Source organism: Bombina bombina, chromosome 4 (genome assembly GCF_027579735.1).
Source record: "Bombina bombina isolate aBomBom1 chromosome 4, aBomBom1.pri, whole genome shotgun sequence".
In the NCBI taxonomy this organism is placed as follows: Eukaryota; Metazoa; Chordata; class Amphibia; order Anura; family Bombinatoridae; genus Bombina; species Bombina bombina.
Window position 1 is genome coordinate 1,046,974,961 of NC_069502.1, and position 21,285 is coordinate 1,046,996,245.

At 38.1% G+C, this 21,285-nt stretch overlaps 1 protein-coding gene across 1 annotated transcript in view; it reads left to right on the plus strand.

The window, feature by feature from the left end:
• The window catches only part of TRMT6 (tRNA methyltransferase 6 non-catalytic subunit), a 254,263-nt gene that overhangs the window by 165,001 nt on the left and 67,977 nt on the right, over positions 1-21,285 (plus strand). The window contains exons 9-10 of the mRNA XM_053712179.1: positions 6,364-6,466; positions 17,349-17,435. Coding sequence (XP_053568154.1) covers positions 6,364-6,466; positions 17,349-17,435 — 190 coding nt within the window. The remainder of the gene's footprint in view (positions 1-6,363; positions 6,467-17,348; positions 17,436-21,285) is intronic.

The window sequence follows — 21,285 nt, forward strand, 5'->3', positions numbered from 1 at the left end:
GTTTTGATGTATTTGCTTCTTCGGAAGCAATTTTTGGTAGAAAAGTTCTTCAGGCAGCTGTTTCAGTTTGATTCTTCTGTTTATGTTTTAAGTTTTTCTTTTCATTTTTGAGAATAAACTTATATTTTGGGTTGTGGATTAATTTTTTTCAGCCGAAAATGGCTGTTTTTATTTTATCCCTCCCTCTCTAGTGACTCTTGCGTGGAGTTCCACATCTTGGGTATTGCTATCCCATACGTCACTAGCTCATGGACTGTTGCCAATTACATGAAAGAAAACATAATTTATGGAAGAATTTACCTGATAAATTAATTTCTTTCAAGTTGGCAAGAGTCCATGAGGCCCACCCTTTGTATGGTGATTATGATTTTTTTGTATAAAGCACAATTATTTCCAAGTTCCTTTGTTGATGCTTTTTACTCCTTTATCACCCCACTACTTGGCTATTCATTAAACTGAATTGTAGGTGTGGTGAGGGGTGTATTTATACTCATTTTGAGGTTTGGGAATTTTGCCCCTCCTGGTAGGATTGTATATCCCATACGTCACTAGCTCATGGACTCTTGCCAATATGAAAGAAATGAAATTTTTAGGTAAATTCTTACATAAATTATGTTTTTTAAACCCAAATTAATAACATCAAGTAAATAACATCAAGTAAAGAAACAAAATGACCATCACAGTAGCTGATCGATGCAATGTTGATAAAATATAATATTTATTCTTACCTGATAAATTAATTTCTTTCATGGTGGTGATAGTCCACAATCCATTACTCCTGGGAATTACTCTTCCCTGCCACTAGGTGGAGGCAAAAATTCCCAAACCAAGAGCTCTATTAAACCCCTCTCCCTCACTAGTAAACTATTCTGATGTATGGCCAAGCAAAAGAGGTAGGAAAAAGTAATTATAGCAAAATCATAGGATCAGGGGAAAAAGATGTGCTACCCAAAATAAACCAACACAAAAAAAAAAAAAAAAAAAAATGAGTGGGGAAGAGTAATTCCCAGAAGTAATGGATCATAGACTATCACCACCATAAAGTAAAATTAATTTCTCAGGTAAGCATAAATTGTGTTTTCTTTCATACAGGTGGTGAGAGTCCACAATCCATTACTCCTGGGAACAAATACCAAAGCTGTGGAGTCCACGAGTAATGAAAAATTAAGGGCGGGATAAAAAGAATATTGTTTTTTACAAAGAAAATCCAGAACACACTAACTTAATTAGAAGTTGTTTCTCTGTTTTTGTTTTTTTTTTGTTTTTTTATATGCACTTAAAAAGATCCACAGACAAAAAACAAAAGATTAAACTGAGACTACTGCCTGAAAGACTTTCCTACCAAAGGCTACCTCAGAAGAAGCAGAAACATCAAAATGGTAGAATTTAGTAAAAATATGCAAAGAAGACCAAGTAGCTGCTTTGCAAATTCGGTCTTCAGAGGCCTCATTCTTGAAATAAGTGGCAGCTGATCTGGTAGAATGAGCAGTTAGGTGGAGGTTGTCCCACCTCCAAGTAAGCTTTATGAAAAAAACTTCAACAAAGAAGCCAAGGAAATTGCAGTAGCTTTCTGCCCTCTCTTAGAACTAGAAGTTTGTCTGAAATCTTTAGTAGCATCAACATAATACTTCAAGGCCCTAACAACATCTTTCTGAAGAATTCTTAGGATTAGGACACAAAGAAGGAACAACAATTTGTCCACTTATATTCTCTGAGGACACAACCTTAGGCAAAAAGCAAAACTTGGTTCTCAAAACTGCCTTATCGTAATGAAACATGAGATAAGGAGAATCAGAAGAAAGAGAAGGTAATTCAGAAACTCTTCTAGCAGAAGAGATAGCCACAATAAACAAAGCCTTCCAAGAAAGATGCTCAGCATCCACCTTATGCATAGGCTTATATGGAGGAGCCTGCAAAACCTTCAACAACAAATTAAGATTACACAGAAATCTTGACTTAATAACATGCTTAATATGTTCCAAAGCCTGAACAAAACCATGAATGTCAAGAAGATTACCACTCTTCCTATGAAACAAAACTGAAAGAGCAGAAATCTGCCCTTTCAAAGAACTGGCAGATAGAAACTTTTTCAGACCATCTGGTAGAATGAGCATCAATCAAAAGTTTCAACCAAGAAGCCAAAGAAATGACAGAAGATTTCTGCCCTCTCTTAGAGCCTGAAAAATTACCAAACAAACTAGAAGTTTGTCTGAAATCCTTAACATAATACTTCAAGACCCTAATAATATCAAAATTGTGAAGAAGCACTTCTGATGAATTCTTAGGATTAGGACACAAGGAAGAAACAACAATTTCTCAACTTACATTGTCTGAGGACACAACCTTATGCAAAAAGTCACTTGGTTCTTAATCACAAGAAAGAGCAGACAATTCAGAAACTCTTCTAGCAGAAAAGATAGCCTTCCAAGAAAGAAGCTTAATATCAACCAACACCAAATTTAAATTCCAAAGTGAAGAAATTGGCTTAATAACAAGCTTAATATGTACAAAAGCCTGAAAAAACACATTAATTTCAGTAAAATTCGCAATCTTCCTATGAAACAAATCTGCTAATTTAAATAACTGACAGATCCTTATCCAGACCATCCTGTAAAAACTGCAGAATCCTAGGGATTCTGAAAGAATGTCAAGAGAAGCCATTAATCTATACACCAATAAATAAAGGCCTTCCGAACCTTATTATAAATCTTCCTTATCCCAGGCTTACGAGCCTGAATCTAAGTCTGAATCACAGAATCAGAAAGACCTTTGTGCCTAAGAACCAATCGTTCAATCTCCAAGCCATAAAACTTAGAGACTTGAGATCCAGATGGAAAAATAGACCTTGAGACAAAAGGTCTGGCCGTAGATGAAGAGGCCAAGGCAGGCAATTGGACATCTGAACCAGATCAGCTTACCAAATCCTGCAAGGCCAAGCTGGAGAAATCATAATTACTGATGATTCTTCTTGCCTGAACTTGGAGATTGCTCTTGGAAGAAGAACCAGACGGTGAAACACATAAGCCAGCTGAAAGGACCAAGGAGCTACTAGAGCATCCACAAACTCCTGATGATCCGTGGACCTCGCAGAGTACCTGGGGAATTTGTTGTTTAAACAAGAAGCCATCATATTTATCTCTGGGAGAAAGATCCAGAATCTGAAGAAAAACATCCTGATGGAGAGACTGACGAATGAGAAAATCTGCTTCCCAGTTGTTCACTCCTGGAATATGAATAGCAGAAATTAGACAAAAATTGGCTTCTGTGCATGAGAGAATACGAGACACTTTCCTCATGGCTAGAGAACTGCGAGTTCCCACTTGATTGATATAAGCCACTGCTGTGACATTGTCTTATTGGAAACTTAGATAAGGTTCCCTTTTCAACTGAGGCCAACTCTGAAAAGCTATGGAAATAGCCCAGAGTGGAAACCTTGCCTCCTGAGAAGCCCAAACCCCTGTGCTCTGATACCACCCATAGCTTCCTAACCTGCAAGATTACCATCTTTAGTGATCACAGTCCAAGCAGCACAAGCAAAACATGCCTGATGCATAATATGCTGATGATCTAGCCACCAAGACATAGACTGACCTGTTCTGTGATCTAGAAAGATCTCCTGAGACAGCCGAGTATGATCCCTGCATCACTGATGAAGCATTCAAGGCTGAAGAGGCCTCATGTGAAACAGAGCAAACGGAATAGTATCCGATGCAGCAATCTTGAAACGTAATATCTCCACACAAAGAGTGACGGAGAAAAAACAAAATAACTAACAGTTTTGGCAAGCTGAAATCAGCCTCAGCCTTCTCAGATCTGTTAAAGAATAGAAATAGAATCCAACTCCGAGCCAAACAAATTATTTTTTTGAAAAGAAAGAGATAATAGTCTAGATTTAGACACCATATATCTGCAGACCATGACTTTAACCATAAAGCTCTCCTGGAAAAACTGCCAAAGACATACACTTGACATTAATCTTAATGATGCCAAATACAGCAGCACAAATAAATTAATTAGCACAATTAAGCAATCCCTAAAGGTTAAAAAAAAATCTTTACTAGAAGAATCATCATAAAACTGTTCATAGAGACTATTTAACCACATGAAAGAAGCAGCAGCAACAATAGAAATAGCTCACCAAAAAAGCTCTACCATGAAAGGATTCTAACTTCCTATATAATGGATTCTTAAAAGAATTTCTACCTTCCAAAGGAATTGTAGTACGTTTAGCCAGAGTAGAAATGGGCCCCATCTACCTTCAATATTAGAAGCAGGTAGAGGATACAATTTATTTAACCTTTCAGAAGAATTAAAAGGATTACCTGGCTTAGACCATTCCCTCGAAACTATCTCAGAGACAGCATCAGGGACAGGAAAACACTTGGGGGTTATAACCAAAGGCTTGAATCTAGCATGGAAATTATTAGTAGACTTATCTTCATTTACCTTAGGATTTTTAACCTCTAAATTAAGCAAAATGTCCTTTTAAAAGAGAATGAATATGTTCAACAGGATGATTCTGGTTCATGATTAGAGGAAAACCCCTTATCTGAAAAAACTCTCCGTCTGAAGACCCAGCTTTAGGAGTTTTAAAACTAGAACAACACAAATTAAGAACTGACCTTTTCTGCTTACTTGAAGGTGGCATAACTGCCAACATTTTAGAAACAGTTGAATAGATGAAGTCCTTTACTCCAGGTGTGAAGTCAGATTTATTTCCCTGTAAAGAACAAATAGAAGGAGAAATAATACCCTTAGAAGCAATAACAGCATTAGATTGGTATAAATGCATAAAAACATTAAGGCATGTGTTACATATATGTGCAGGAGGAGATACCGCAGCCAGTTTACAATGAACACACTTAACACTGGTAGGAAAGTATTATGAGGCCCCTTCTAAGGAAGATTTAGGGACAGAATCAGAAAGCTCCATTATAGCTGCAAACCACAAAAGTAAAATAAGTGAATAAATAAATCCACACAAAAAGAGCTCTTGAGGAAAGGGAAAGCGTACCCCATCCAAAAAGTAGCCTTCAAGGTTTAAGAAATTAGCATATGAACCTCCTAGGTTTAGCTTTCAACTTAGAATAACAAGAGAACAAAGCAAAATTGGTGATAAAAGTAAATTGGAAAGTTGTTTAAAATGACATACCCTATCTGAACCATTTAAGTTTATTTTGGACTTGACTGTCCCTTTAACATTTATGGGTATTTTTGCAAATAATTTGATAAGATTTTCTAAAGGATTATGGTTATCACTGCAGGGTTGCTTGTGTTAAAATAACAAATTAGAGCATGTCATTTTTCCTTTATAATGGTTCTTTACTGTAAAAATATATGGTTTATCTGCTATATAACATAAAAAAGTATATAAAATATACCTAAACTTTGCTAAGTAATCATTTAATAGATAACCTGACTTGAACCATGTTCTGTGAATAGCAGTTATAGACATATCACACAACTGATAGGCTCAACGCTTGTGTCCCTTTATCTCTAAGATTAGCACAAAAGAGCATATTTATTGCTAATTGTGTAGCACTCTAACCTTGTGATTGGTTCATACCTACCATACACATACTTGATTGACAAGCAGGCACATTCATGCTTTTGCTCACAACTATTAGAAACTTGCAGCATCTTGAGTATGCTCTTGTGTTGATCATACTACACTAGGGCTGTAGAACCAGTAGCACATGCTGCAATGTATATTATAACTCACTTGTAAACACGGTTTAAAATTGTAATGTGTAACTTTCCTTTAAGCACTATTAGGACTATATTACAAGTGGAGCTCTAATTTATCGCCCATTTACGGAGGCGCAATAAATAACCAGCCATTACAAGTGACTGATTATTGCTACTGTGACCTTGCGGTACCAATTAGCACTCAGAAAATTATCAGATTGCTGGTTAGTTTTTTTAAATGTGCCCCAATCGGCCCAAAATAAAGTGTTTCATTTAATAAAAAAAAAAAACTATAATTTGCTGCCCATCGCTGCGTGACTTACACCCTTTTCTGTGCTAGGTTCTCATGCCGTGTTTCACGGCATGAGAACAAGGCTCCCATTGGATCCTATGGAAGTGTGCTGTCGTGTGCACAGTCGCATTAGCATTCCACTTAACTTGTAATACCAGCCCACATTTGCGTGCACTGGTATTGCTAAGCAGAGCGCACATATCGCTTTAGCAAAAGCAATATTTTGTGCTCCAATTGTAATCTAGCCCTTAATGAGCAAAAAAAATAAAATAAAAAAAGATAGCTACTTTCTAATGAAGCATTTGGTTTATAGTTGCATAACTTCATTGTCATTTAACTAGTTAAGACTATTTTACAATATTTTATACATTTTTACGTTTCAGATTAATTGTTGCCTCAAGGTTCCATCCGACTCCTGTAGTACTTTCCTTGCTGGAATTTGTTGCTCCTTCAAGACCCTTTGTTGTCTACTGTCAGTATAAAGAGGTGTGTATTATTATCGGTTATTTGTATAGCCCCAACAGATTCCGTAGCGCTATATGTATTTAGTTAAGTTTTATTCCTTGTAATCTGACTTTTTGTTTTTTAATTACTCTTGTTTTTACTAATGAACATCTGCTGCCCCTGATTCACTCACTCCTTTTCCTTTATATATAAAATACCTTTATCTGGTTGCACTTATTGGCACATCAAACAAATGTAGTCCATGAAATTCCCATATTTAAAAGAGCAAGCTCTTTATGTGTGTTTTTTGATGGTGTTTTATATTCTTTTAGATCCACCACCTCTGATTTACTACAACTACTGTAGGATCACATAATTACTAATTCTTTAATGCTTTTGTAGAACCATATAAGTATTAGTGGAGAGATGCCCTCTGACAGTAGGTAGAAATGTTCAACCCACTATCAAACCATTCCCCAGCATGCAGTTTAGTTTGCACATGTCTAAATTGCAGTAGGCTAAGCTCTGCTCCAGCTTAAAGGGCCATAATACCCAAATGTTTAAAAAGCTGACTAGAAAATATCTCCTGAACATCTCTATGTAAAAAAGAAAGATATTTTACCTCAAAAGTTCCTCAGTAGCCACCTCCCATTGTAAAGGATTTCTAATCAGCATTTTAGTGTGTCTGTCCTGGGACATCTTAGGGGATGAGCATCGTGAACTCTCATATTATTTCACCAATCAGGTAAAGGAAGTTTACTATGAAATCTCATGAGAGATAAGTCAAATCTCATGAGATCACAGTAAGAGTTCATGACCTCAGCACTGCTGATGCTGATTGGCTGCTGTTCATTTCTTCATTTTTTTTTATTTTTACCTGCAGCTGGGATCAGGTGAGTATAACTTTTTACACAGAACTTACTCTGCTGAGCTGAGGAGATTGTGAGGTAAAATATCTTCCTTTTTTACATAGAGATGCTCAGGTGATATTTTCCTGTCAGCTTTTTACAGTTATACTGCATCAGTTTCAAGTGATTTAGCATATGAGTATTATGTCCCTTTAAGTGTTTGTTATTTTACACATCTAATGGAAGAAAGTTTCCATCTCTTTAATTTCAGCACACTTGTAATGTCAAACACCAAACTCCCCCCTTGACCGATGTTAGGTTCTTAACCTGTAACCTTGCAAGTGGTCTCAAAATACAAAAACCGTGCACTCACAAAGGATTATGTGGCAGGTTTCTCAGCTGGATTTATGAACAGTGGCTAACTCTTATGGTATCCCTATTTCTTTCATGTAATTAGCAAGAGTCCATGAGCTAGTGACGTATGGGATATACATTCCTACCAGGAGGGGCAAAGTTTCCCAAACCTCAAAATGCCTATAAATACACCCCTCACCACACCCACAAATCAGTTTTACAAACTTTGCCTCCTATGGAGGTGGTGAAGTAAGTTTGTGCTAGATTCTACGTTGATATGCGCTCCGCAGCAGGTTGGAGCCCGGTTTTCCTCTCAGCGTGCAGTGAATGTCAGAGGGATGTGAGGAGAGTATTGCCTATTTGAATTCAATGATCTCCTTCTACGGGGTCTATTTCATAGGTTCTCTGTTATCGGTCGTAGAGATTCATCTCTTACCTCCCTTTTCAGATCGACGATATACTCTTATATATACCATTACCTCTACTGATTCTCGTTTCAGTACTGGTTTGGCTTTCTACTACATGTAGATGAGTGTCCTGGGGTAAGTAAGTCTTATTTTCTGTGACACTCTAAGCTATGGTTGGGCACTTTTATATAAAGTTCTAAATATATGTATTCAAACATTTATTTGCCTTCACTCAGGATGTTCAACGTTCCTTATTTCAGACAGTCAGTTTCATATTTGGGATAATGCATATGAATAAATCAATTTTTTTCTTACCTTAAAATTTGACTTTTTTTCCTGTGGGCTGTTAGGCTCGCGGGGGCTGAAAATGCTTCATTTTATTGCGTCATTCTTGGCGCAGACTTTTTTGGCGCAAAAATTTTTTTCTGTTTCCGGCGTCATACGTGTCGCCGGAAGTTGCGTCATTTTTGACAGGGTTTTTTGCGGCAAAAGTGTCGGCGTTCCGGATGTGGCGTCATTTTTGGCGCCAAAAGCATTTAGGCGCCAAATAATGTAGGCGTCTTTTTTTTGCGCTAAAAAATATGGGCGTCACTATTGTCTCCACATTATTTAAGTCTCATTATTTATTGCTTCTGGTTGCTAGAAGCTTGTTCACTGGCATTTTTTCCCATTCCTGAAACTGTCATTTAAGGAATTTGATCAATTTTGCTTTATATGTTGTTTTTTCTATTACATATTGCAAGATGTCCCAGATTGACACTGAGTCAGAAGATACTTCTGGAAAAACGCTGCCTGGTGCTGGATCTACCAAAGTTAAGTGTATCTGTTGTAAACTTGTGGTATCTGTTCCTCCAGCTGTTGTTTGTAATGAATGTCATGACAAACTTGTTAATGCAGATAATATTTCCTTTAGTAATGTTACATTACCTGTTGTGGTTCCGTCAACATCTAATACTCAGAGTGTTCCTGTTAACATAAGAGATTTTGTTTCTAAATCTATTAAGAAGGCTATGTCTGTTATTCCCCCTTCTAGTAAACATAAAAGGTCTTTTAAAACTTCTCATTTTTCAGATGAATTTTTAAATCATTCTGATTCTGATAGTGGTTCCTCTGGTTCAGAGGATTCTGTCTCAGAGGTTGATGCTGATAAATCTTCATATTTATTCAAAATGGAATTTATTCGTTCTTTACTTAAAGAGGTCTTAATTGCATTAGAAATAGAGGATTCTGGTCCTCTTGATACTAAATCTAAACATTTAAATAAGGTTTTTAAATCTCCTGTAGTTATTCCAGAAGTTTTTCCTGTCCCTGATGCTATTTCTGAAGTAATCTCCAGGGAATGGAATAATTTGGGTAATTCATTTACTCCTAAACGTTTTAAGCAATTATATCCTGTGCCATCTGACAGATTAGAATTTTGGGACAAAATCCCTAAGGTTGATGGGGCTGTCTCTACTCTTGCTAAACGTACTACTATTCCTACGGCAGATAGTACTTCCTTTAAGGATCCTTTAGATAGGAAGATTGAATCCTTTCTAAGAAAAGCTTACTTATGTTCAGGTAATCTTCTTATACCTGCTATATCTTTAGCGGATGTTGCTGCAGGTCCAACTTTTTGGTTAGAAGCTTTAGCGCAACAAGTAACAGATCATAACTCTCATAGCATTGTTAATCTTCTTCAACATGCTAATAACTTTATTTGTGATGCCATCTTTGATATCATTAGAGTTGATGTCAGGTATATGTCTCTAGCTATTTTAGCTAGAAGAGCTTTATGGCTCAAAACTTGGAATGCTGATATGTCTTCTAAGTCAACTTTGCTTTCCCTTTCTTTCCAGGGTAATAAATTATTTGGTTCTCAGTTGGATTCTATTATCTCAACTGTTACTGGAGGGAAACGAACTTTTTTACCACAGGATAAAAAATCTAAAGGTAAATTTAGGTCTAATAATCGTTTTCGTTCCTTTCGTCACAATAAGGAACAAAAGCCTGATCCTTCACCCACAGCAGCGGTATCAGTTTGGAAACCATCTCCAGTCTGGAATAAATCCAAGCCTTTTAGAAAACCAAAGCCAGCTCCCAAGTCCACATGAAGGTGCGGCCCTCATTCCAGCCCAGCTGGTAGGGGGCAGATTACGATTTTTCAAACAAATTTGGATCAATTCAATTCACAATCTTTGGATTCAAAACATTGTTTCAGAAGGGTACAGAATTGGCTTCAAGATAAGGCCTCCTGCAAAGAGATTTTTTCTTTCCCGTGTCCCAGTAAATCCAGCGAAGGCTCAAGCATTTCTGAAATGTGTTTCAGATCTAGAGTTGGCTGGAGTAATAATGCCAGTTCCAGTTCTGGAACAGGGGCTGGGGTTTTATTCAAATCTCTTCATTGTACCAAAGAAGGAGAATTCCTTCAGACCAGTTCTGGATCTAAAAATATTGAATCGTTATGTAAGGATACCAACATTCAAAATGGTAACTATAAGGACTATTCTGCCTTTTGTTCAGCAAGGGCATTATATGTCCACAATAGATTTACAGGATGCATATCTGCATATTCCGATTCATCCAGATCACTATCAGTTTCTGAGATTCTCTTTCCTAGACAAGCATTACCAGTTTGTGGCTCTGCCGTTTGGCCTAGCAACAGCTCCAAGGATTTTTACAAAGGTTCTCGGTGCCCTTCTGTCTGTAATCAGAGAACAGGGTATTGTGGTATTTCCTTATTTGGACGATATCTTGGTACTTGCTCAGTCTTCACATTTAGCAGAATCTCATACGAATCGACTTGTGTTGTTTCTTCAAGATCATGGTTGGAGGATCAATTTACCGAAAAGTTCATTGATTCCTCAAACAAGGGTTACCTTTTTAGGTTTCCAGATAGATTCAGTGTCCATGACTCTGTCTCTGACAGACAAGAGACGTCTAAAATTGATCACAGCTTGTCGAAACCTTCAATCACAATCATTCCCTTCGGTAGCCTTATGCATGGAAATTCTAGGTCTTATGACTGCTGCATCGGACGCGATCCCCTTTGCTCGTTTTCACATGCGACCTCTTCAGCTCTGTATGCTGAACCAGTGGTGCAGGGATTACACAAAGATATCTCAATTAATATCTTTAAAACCGATTGTACGACACTCTCTGACGTGGTGGACAGATCACCATTGTTTAGTTCAGGGGGCTTCTTTTGTTCTTCCGACCTGGACTGTAATTTCAACAGATGCAAGTCTGACAGGTTGGGGAGCTGTTTGGGGGTCTCTGACAGCACAAGGGGTTTGGGAATCTCAGGAGGTGAGATTACCAATCAATATTTTGGAACTCCGTGCAATTTTCAGAGCTCTTCAGTCATGGCCTCTTCTAAAGAGAGAATCGTTCATTTGTTTTCAGACAGACAATGTCACAACTGTGGCATATATCAATCATCAAGGAGGGACTCACAGTCCTCTGGCTATGAAAGAAGTATCTCGAATACTGGTATGGGCAGAATCCAGCTCCTGTCTAGTTTCTGCGGTTCATATCCCAGGTATAGACAATTGGGAAGCGGATTATCTCAGTCGCCAAACGTTACATCCGGGCGAATGGTCTCTTCACCCAGAGGTATTTCTTCAGATTGTTGAAATGTGGGGACTTCCAGAAATAGATCTGATGGCTTCTCATCTAAACAAGAAACTTCCCAGGTATCTGTCCAGATCCAGGGATCCTCAAGCGGAAGCAGTGGATGCATTGTCACTTCCTTGGAAGTATCATCCTGCCTATATCTTTCCGCCTCTAGTTCTTCTTCCAAGAGTAATCTCCAAGATTCTGAAGGAATGCTCGTTTGTTCTGCTGGTGGCTCCAGCATGGCCTCACAGGTTTTGGTATGCGGATCTTGTCCGGATGGCCTCTTGCCAACCGTGGACTCTTCCGTTAAGACCACACCTTCTGTCGCAAGGTCCTTTTTTCCATCAGGATCTCAAATCCTTAAATTTAAAGGTATGGAGATTGAACGCTTGATTCTTAGTCAAAGAGGTTTCTCTGACTCTGTGATTAATACTATGTTACAGGCTCGTAAATCTGTATCTAGGAAGATATATTATAGAGTCTGGAAGACTTACATTTCTTGGTGTCTTTCTCATCACTTTTCCTGGCATTCTTTTAGAATTCCGAGAATTTTACAGTTTCTTCAGGATGGTTTGGATAAAGGTTTGTCTGCAAGTTCCTTGAAAGGACAAATCTCTGCTCTTTCTGTTCTTTTTCATAGAAAGATTGCTAATCTTCCTGATATTCATTGTTTTATACAAGCTTTGGTTCGTATAAAGCCTGTCATTAAGTCAATTTCTCCTCCTTGGAGTTTGAATTTGGTTCTGGGGGCTCTTCAAGCTCCTCCGTTTGAACCTATGCATTCATTAGACATTAAATTACTTTCTTGGAAAGTTTTGTTTCTTTTGGCCATCTCTTCTGCTAGAAGAGTTTCTGAATTATCTGCTCTTTCTTGTGAGTCTCCTTTTCTGATTTTTCATCAGGATAAGGCGGTGTTGCGAACTTCTTTTAAATTTTTACCTAAGGTTGTGAATTCTAACAACATTAGTAGAGAAATTGTGGTTCCTTCATTATGTCCTAATCCTAAGAATTCTAAGGAGAGATCATTGCATTCTTTGGATGTAGTTAGAGCTTTGAAATATTATGTTGAAGCTACTAAGAATTTCCGAAAGACTTCTAGTCTATTTGTTATCTTTTCCGGTTCTAGGAAAGGTCAGAAGGCCTCTGCCATTTCTTTGGCATCTTGGTTGAAATCTTTAATTCATCATGCTTATGTCGAGTCGGGTAAAACTCCGCCTCAAAGGATTACAGCTCATTCTACTAGGTCAGTTTCTACTTCCTGGGCGTTTAGGAATGAAGCTTCGGTTGATCAGATTTGCAAAGCAGCAACTTGGTCTTCTTTGCATACTTTTACTAAATTCTACCATTTTGATGTTTTTTCTTCTTCTGAAGCAGTTTTTGGTAGAAAAGTACTTCAGGCAGCTGTTTCAGTTTGATTCTTCTGCTTATAATTTCAGTTTTTTTCATTATAAGATTTAAACTTTATTTTGGGTGTGGATTATTTTCAGCGGAATTGGCTGTCTTTATTTTATCCCTCCCTCTCTAGTGACTCTTGCGTGGAAGATCCACATCTTGGGTAGTCATTATCCCATACGTCACTAGCTCATGGACTCTTGCTAATTACATGAAAGAAAACATAATTTATGTAAGAACTTACCTGATAAATTCATTTCTTTCATATTAGCAAGAGTCCATGAGGCCCACCCTTTTTTTGTGGTGGTTTTGATTTTTTTGTATAAAGCACAATTATTCCAATTCCTTATTTTTTATGCTTTCACACTTTTTTTCTTATCACCCCACTTCTTGGCTATACGTTAAACTGATTTGTGGGTGTGGTGAGGGGTATTTTGAGGTTTGGGAAACTTTGCCCCTCCTGGTAGGAATGTATATCCCATACGTCACTAGCTCATGGACTCTTGCTAATATGAAAGAAATGAATTTATCAGGTAAGTTCTTACATAAATTATGTTTTGTTACTGTCACCCATACAGTCCTGTCCGGCAATAACAGACAGGATAGTGCCATTATCCAACAATGCTAGAGGCACCACTTAAAAGAACATTTTACCCAAAACATTTCTCCCCTTTAATTAGTTCCAAATTGTCTATTTTACCTGCTGGTGTGTATTGAATTGTTTACAAGTAGCTCATTTACCCTTATTTCGGCATTTCAAATAGCTGATTTAGCCTGTGGTATCCCCACCTATACTGAAAGTTTTGAACTTATTTCCAAGTTATTGACAGGCTATTTAAACACAACCAGCAGAAGAAATTACACTTCTGGTGGGGGGTAGAAGAGATAATTAATAAAAAAAAATACTTTTCTATTATTTTCTCTAAGTATTGGGGTTTGGTTTACAAAATAAGGAAGCATGTGTGTGTACACAAAGTGATACGATAATGAGATCTTATTTTACCTGTATGGTCAACCCATTTCGATAAGCTGTGGTTTCAAAGCACAAAACCAGCACAAATAAACCTGAAAATGCTATTTCTCTTACATTCTTTACTCTGCAGCAGGCATAACAAGTCATTGGAAATAAATTAAGGGAAAAACTATCTGTATACTGTCCTTTTATGGTAAATTTTAACATTCAGTGACCCAAGCATAAAGCACTTTTCGTGCAAGTTTTACTCTGGGTAAATTGACAGGATAGTGTCATGGATTGCTGGTTATCTGTGGTGTTCTTGTTGTCTACATTTTGCAGCTTTAAAAAAAAAAACACTATATGTAGATTGCACTAAACATTAATTAGGCAAGCTACACAGGCACTACACAGACCTCTGCAACCTCTGGTCAATACATTTGTCCATTGCCATAAAACCAGGCTTGTTATTTGGGAATTATTGTGCCAGAGTATTGCATCTAGCGTTAAAAACTTTTAAGACAGTTCAAGTACTCATGGGTCTCTATGATGTGCAGATGTATTGTGCAAAGGATAGCATGGTTCTAAGAAAGGAGATTCCTGCAGCCAAACTGGACTGTAATCTCCATGGATGACAGTCTTCAGTTTGGCATGGTTGCATATCTGCTCAAGATTTACGGGAAAGTGGTACCTCCACAAGTTCTCCCTTCTTATAATTATATTAACCAGGGGATGTTTCTGGTTCTTAGGACATAGGCACCTCTTCCCTTTTGAACATCATGTTTGTATTCAGTTGAACAAAAAACAGCATGGCCTTAATATTTAGCCTCTGTCGGGGGTATCCACAGCAGGCTTGCGGTCCAGCAAGCTGTATTTATCATCAGGGGGGCAAAATCTCAGCAAATTTTTGAATTTATTTTACAGGTCAGTTTGAATTGGCAGGTAGATGATATCTGCATCCTCCTGAAGATTTACTCTATTGAGTGGTCCCTTTTTGACTATGATTATTTTCTGAAAATTTCCCAGAAATGGGTGTTTTAATAGATTTATTGGCACAAGGGAAAAATACAAGTTTGCCAAGCATTACACTAGAAGCTTGGATGTTTATGCCTTTACTGTGGAAACAAGGGCTGTTCCCTATAGGCTCAGAGAAGATTTTCTTTTGTCCAATTGTGTTTCTGCAAGTAATTCAGTAGATTGAGTGAGATGGGGATTTTTCTGCATGACCCAAAGGATTTTGATTCTAGGACCCAATCTTCCTAATTTTCATAGTTATTGACTTCTTCCTCAGATTCCCAGGCCCAGCAAGTTTCCAGTTTTTTTGTTTTTTTCTTCCAAGTGGTTTTTGATTTGCATTCCTTATTGCCTTTAAAGTTCAGAATTGCTAAGCCACTACTTATAAAGCCTTAGTGAAAAACTTGCGCAAGACAGTCAGATGCATACTTTCATTATATTACAGTTAAACATGATTGAATCCACTCTATCATTTGGTAAAATTATATTTTACAGACATTATTACCCAAATCTTAGCACCAACATACAGATATGGTTCTGTGAGAATGGGAGAAACAAATTTATAGTTACTGATAAATTACATTTAATCACACTCACTGAAGCAATACTAGCACAACTTTTTGATTTGAGTGTATCCCATGCAGCAGACTACTTATAAATTAGACTTTTTCCTATCTTCAACATTGAAGGGGCTAGTAACTTTTCTCTCTGGGCCAGTAGCTTTTGACCCCTGACTAGTAAACCACAGTGATATTTTTCCACCCCTGTCTGTATGTATGTGTGTGGGTGTATATATATATATATATATATATATATATATATATATATTTATATATATATATATATATATACACATATACACATACAAAACATGCAAGGGAACTGCACTCTCATACCGGACCGGGTACACATCCAATGACCCTGCAACATGCTCAGCCCTGGGTGCCACTGGCACTCACAGGAAGCTGTGCTGTCCCCAGAGCCACAAGCAAGCTTTCAACTCCAAACAAACTGAAAACAAGGGAAGGGAGCACAGGAGTATGTAACCACCCTAGACATATACAAAACACGGAAGGGAACTGCACTCTCATACCGGACCGGGTACACATCCCATGCCCTGCAACATGCTCAGCCCTGGGTGCCACTGGTTCTCACAGGAAGCTGTGCTGTCCCCAGAGCCACAAGCAGTTAACCCCAGACAGGTCTGGGTGCAAGAACCATAGGGAAAATTACAAAACAAATTAATACAACACACAGAGAAAACCCAGCACTCACTTACAAGATCTCAGCTAAGATTTAAAAGCAAAAATGGAAAGGTTAGTCACCGCATCTGGCCAAATGGGACAAGCTCAGGTACCACGTCAAGGTCCTTTCCAATACCTAAGACCCTAAAACAGCCACACAATGCAAGCTTTCAAATGTGTACCCGGTCCGGTATGAGAGAGCAGTTCCCTTCCGTGTTTTGTATATGTCTAGGGTGGTTACATATTCCTGTGCACCCTTCCCTTGTTTTCAGTTTGTTTGGATTTGAAAGCTTGCATTGTGTGGCTGTTTTAGGGTCTCAGGTATTGGAAAGGACTTTGACGTGGTACCTGAGCTTGTCCCATTTGGCCAGATGCGCTTACTAACCTTTCCATTTTTGCTTTTAAATCTTAGCTGAGAGCTTGTAAGTGAGTGCTGGGTTTTCTCTGTGTGATATATATATATATATATATATATATATATATATATATATATATATTCCAACTGAACTCTGCACTCACTCCATTACTTCAACTGCCTGGGGTGCATACAATGCCTTTTAGTGCAAATACAATGTCCCAGAATAAGGAGCACTCACCAGGGCTTATTTTTACAAAGCAGTTAAATATATAATAAAAGCTATAACTGCTTTGTAAAAATAAGCCCTGGTGAGTGCTCCTTATTCTGGGACATTATATATATATATATATATATATATATGTGCACGCACCTGTATGTCTTTCCCAGCCTTTAGCATATCTCTTTAAATCACTGTTAAACCATGTTTTTCATTAACTAACTTATATTTTACTTATATGTATAAATATAATTGAAAATATATTATTTTAATATTCATGGATTCAATGATGCATATTTTCCAGTGCTAACGCACTCTAGCACACTTAACTTACCACTTGTAATATGAGTGTTAATGGTGTTCCTTGTGCTATACATTAAAAATATAAGGTGCACTAAAAAAGTGTTGGACGTGTTACGATTCTTAGCACTTGTACGAGAGAGCAAAATAATGCACTATGGTTTATGCTTGGCTCTCCGCTTGTAGTATAGGCCTTAGGGGGTTGCAATTCGTGCTCACATTGCAATTTGTTTTCTTTCAGCCACTCCTTGAATGTTACACAAAACTCAGAGAAAAAGGTGCTGTAATTAATCTTAAACTCTCTGAAACCTGGTTGAGGAATTATCAGGTAAGCTGTCATTCTAAAGCAATATTTATTTATTTTCCCTGTGTGAAGAAACAATATCAAACTCAATACCTATGCATAATATTATAATAGTATATTGTAGCTTTGGTGTTGCATATTTCTGAATATTTTGGTACATATTATGACTTTCAGTGACATTTACAGAGTAAATATATTAAACCCGTCATTTGGCATGCATATTAAAATGAAATGTTTTTTTATGAAGTCTGTTATCATGGCAACAACAGGAACTATGAAGTTGTATTTATGCATTGTAAATACAGTTAAAAGTTTTAATGTTTGTTCCTAGCTGTAGTGTACATTAATCACTTATATTTTAAAAATGCATAAGGAAAAAAAACTGAGCATTTAAATTTTGATTAGGGTCAATTCCACATAGTTTTGCAGTTTTTTAGTTTCTACCATTCTTGAGATTACCCAATTTATGAAGCTAGGATAAAGCCCAAAAACATAGCAACTAGTATTTTTCAGGTTTTAAGTTGCATTTGTATACAGTAATAATAGGGTTGCTAAACCCTATTTCCTTCCTTAGATAGGGAGAGTCCATGGCTTCATTCCTTGAGAAATACAAAACTTGGACACCAGGAGGAGGCAAAGACACCCCAGCCAAAGGCTTAAATATCCCTCCCACTTCCTCATTACCCATGTCATCCTTTGCCTTTTGTCACGTTAGGAGGTGGCAGAGAAGTTTCAGAAGATTCGGAGAGTCCTGAAAAAGGGTATCTGCCCTTCGAGATAGGACTGGAGTTTTAAGTAGTCATGTCAACCTCTCAGTGAGAGTATTGCTGAAAGAGTCTGGAGATGGAGGAAAAGATTTTCTGCTAAACCATCCAGACTACTGCTAACAGCTCCTAAGCGATCAGTGTTGATGAGTTTCACTGCCTGCATTCTCTCACTCAAGTCCATGTCAGGAGCGCTACTAGAAGATTGTCACACTTGAGAGGCTGTGTTCTGTTCCACAGCATGGATCCTGGAGGTAAGATCTTTCAATTTTTACACATAAAACGCTATAACAGGGTCACAGTGTGGCTCCTTTATACCTTGATAGGATCTAGGGTTAATATCCTCTGAAGGGGGTCTATTGAACAGTTGGGGTTAATTAATCAGTGCATTAATTATTTACATGCTGCTTTGTGTGATTTTTTTCCTGGGCTGATAGACTGTGTGTTTTTGGCTGGAACAAACAGGTTTTACTTTTAAGTTTTACTTTCGTTTTTGAAAGTGTTGCACACCTCCTATTACTTGCTGTACTTGTAATAACAGGAGAAGTACTGTCTTGCACTCCATGTGAACGGGTGTGGTCTATGTTAATTTCCTCCATTCCGACTGAGACTTCAACCCTTTAACCTAAGGAGAGCGTTTCCTCTGTTAACTGTCTGGGTCTAGGGGGTGGTGAGTGCCCCAGCCATTGGGAGTATAAAGGTGAAGTTTTCTATAATAAAAAAAATGTTTTTATTTGTGTCCTTCTGTGGGTATAACCTGACCTTCTTTACTAAATCATACCTGTTTATATTGTGAGGAGGCCTTGGTTTTCCCGCCCACTCAATTATATTCCACATGCCTTAACACCGTTCTAAAGTTTAAGAAGGGAGACAAGCCTGCTAAGGCTCTTAGTCCCTCTGAGCCGTCTACCTCGCAGGACTCGGCGTCCCGTGAGATTACTACCCTTGCTACATTATCCACTCCACATGCAGTTCCCCGTAGCACATCTAATCCTCCATCCGGAGGGGGCCTTCTTCCTGCAGACTTTGCCACGCATTTACAAACAGCAGTGTCTCTGGCCCTCAGTGCATTACCTCGCTCTAACAAACGCAAGAGAAAGGTTAAACATAGCTCTCCTGACCCAGAGTCATCTAAATATTTATCGGATTTAGCTATTATGTCCCAGTTATTCGATGATGAGTTAACCTCTGTAGCTTTAGAGGGTAAACTTTCTGGGTCGGAGTCCTTAGCGTCTAAGCCTCCTGCTGTGGAGGAACCGTCCTTTAGATTTAAAAGGAGGTTCTGTCTACGTTAGAGGTTCCAGAGGCCACGCTGCCTTAAGAACCTATGATATTTAAATTAGACTTTTTCTGTGCCGGTTAAGATGGCGAACATTATTAAGAACGAATCGGAAAGAATTGGTTCTTTCTCCAACATAGGTGTGTCCGGTCCACGGCGTCATCCTTACTTGTGGGATATTCTCTTCCCCAACAGGAAATGGCAAAGAGCCCAGCAAAGCTGGTCACATGATCCCTCCTAGGCTCCGCCTACCCCAGTCATTCTCTTTGCCGTTGTACAGGCAACATCTCCACGGAGATGGCTTAGAGTTTTTTAGTGTTTAACTGTAGTTTTTCATTATTCAATCAAGAGTTTGTTATTTTCAAATAGTGCTGGTACGTACTATTTACTCAGAAACAGAAAAGAGATGAAGAATTCTGTTTGTATGAGGAAAATGATTTTAGCAACCGTAACTAAAATCCATGGCTGTTCCACACAGGACTGTTGAGAGCAATTAACTTCAGTTGGGGGAACAGTTTGCAGTCCCTTGCTGCTTGAGGTATGACACATTCTAACAAGACGATGTAATGCTGGAAGCTGTCATTTTCCCTATGGGATCCGGTAAGCCATGTTTATTACGATTGTAAATAAGGGCTTCACAAGGGCTTATTTAAACTGTAGACTTTTTCTGGGCTAAATCGATTGATTATTAACACATATTTAGCCTTGAGGAATCATTTTATCTGGGTATTTTGATATAATAATATCGGCAGGCACTGTTTTAGACACCTTATTCTTTAGGGGCTTTCCCAAAGCATAGGCAGAGTCTCATTTTCGCGCCGGTATGGCGCACTTGTTTTTGAGGACAGCATGGCATGCAGCTGCATGTGTGTGGAGCTCTGATACATAGAAAGGTCTTTCTGAAGGCATCATTTGGTATCGTATTCCCCTTTGGGCTTGGTTGGGTCTCAGCACAGCAGATTCCAGGGACTGTAAAGGGGTTAAATATAAAAACGGCTCCGGTTCCGTTATTTTAAGGGTTAAAGCTTCCAAATTTGGTGTGCAATACTTTTAAGGCTTTAAGACTCTGTGGTGAAATTTTGGTGAATTTTGAACAATTCCTTCATACTTTTTCGCAATTGCAGTAATAAAGTGTGTTTAGTTTAAAATTTAAAGTGACAGTAACGGTTTTATTTTAAAACGTTTTTTGTGCTTTGTTATCAAGTTTATGCCTGTTTAACATGTCTGAACTACCAGATAGATTGTGTTCTGACTGTGGGGAAACCAAGGTTCCTTCTCATTTAACTATATGTATTTTATGTCATAAAAAAAATTTAGTAAAAATGATGCCCAAGATGATTCCTCAAGTGAGGGGAGTAAGCATGGTACTGCATCATCCCCTCCTTCGTCTACACCAGTCTTGCCCATACAGGAGGCCCCTAGTACATCTAGTGCGCCAATTCTCCTTACTATGCAACATTTTACGGCTGTAATGGATAATTCTATCAAAAACATTTTAGCCAATATGCCCACTTATCAGTGAAAGCGCGACTGCTCTGTTTTAGAAAATTCTGTAGAGCATGAGAGCGCTGATGATATGGTTTCTGAAGGGCCCCTACACCAGTCTGAGGGGGCCAGGGAGGTTTTGTCTGAGGGAGAAATTTCAGATTCAGGAAACATTTCTCAACAAGCTGAACCTGATGTGATTACTTTTAAATTTAAGTTGGAACATCTCCGCGCTCTGCTTAAGGAGGTGTTATCCAATTTGGATGATTGTGATTATCTGGTCATTCCAGAACCACTATGTAAAATGGAAAAGTTCTTAGAGGCCCCGGGGCCCCCCGAAGCTTTT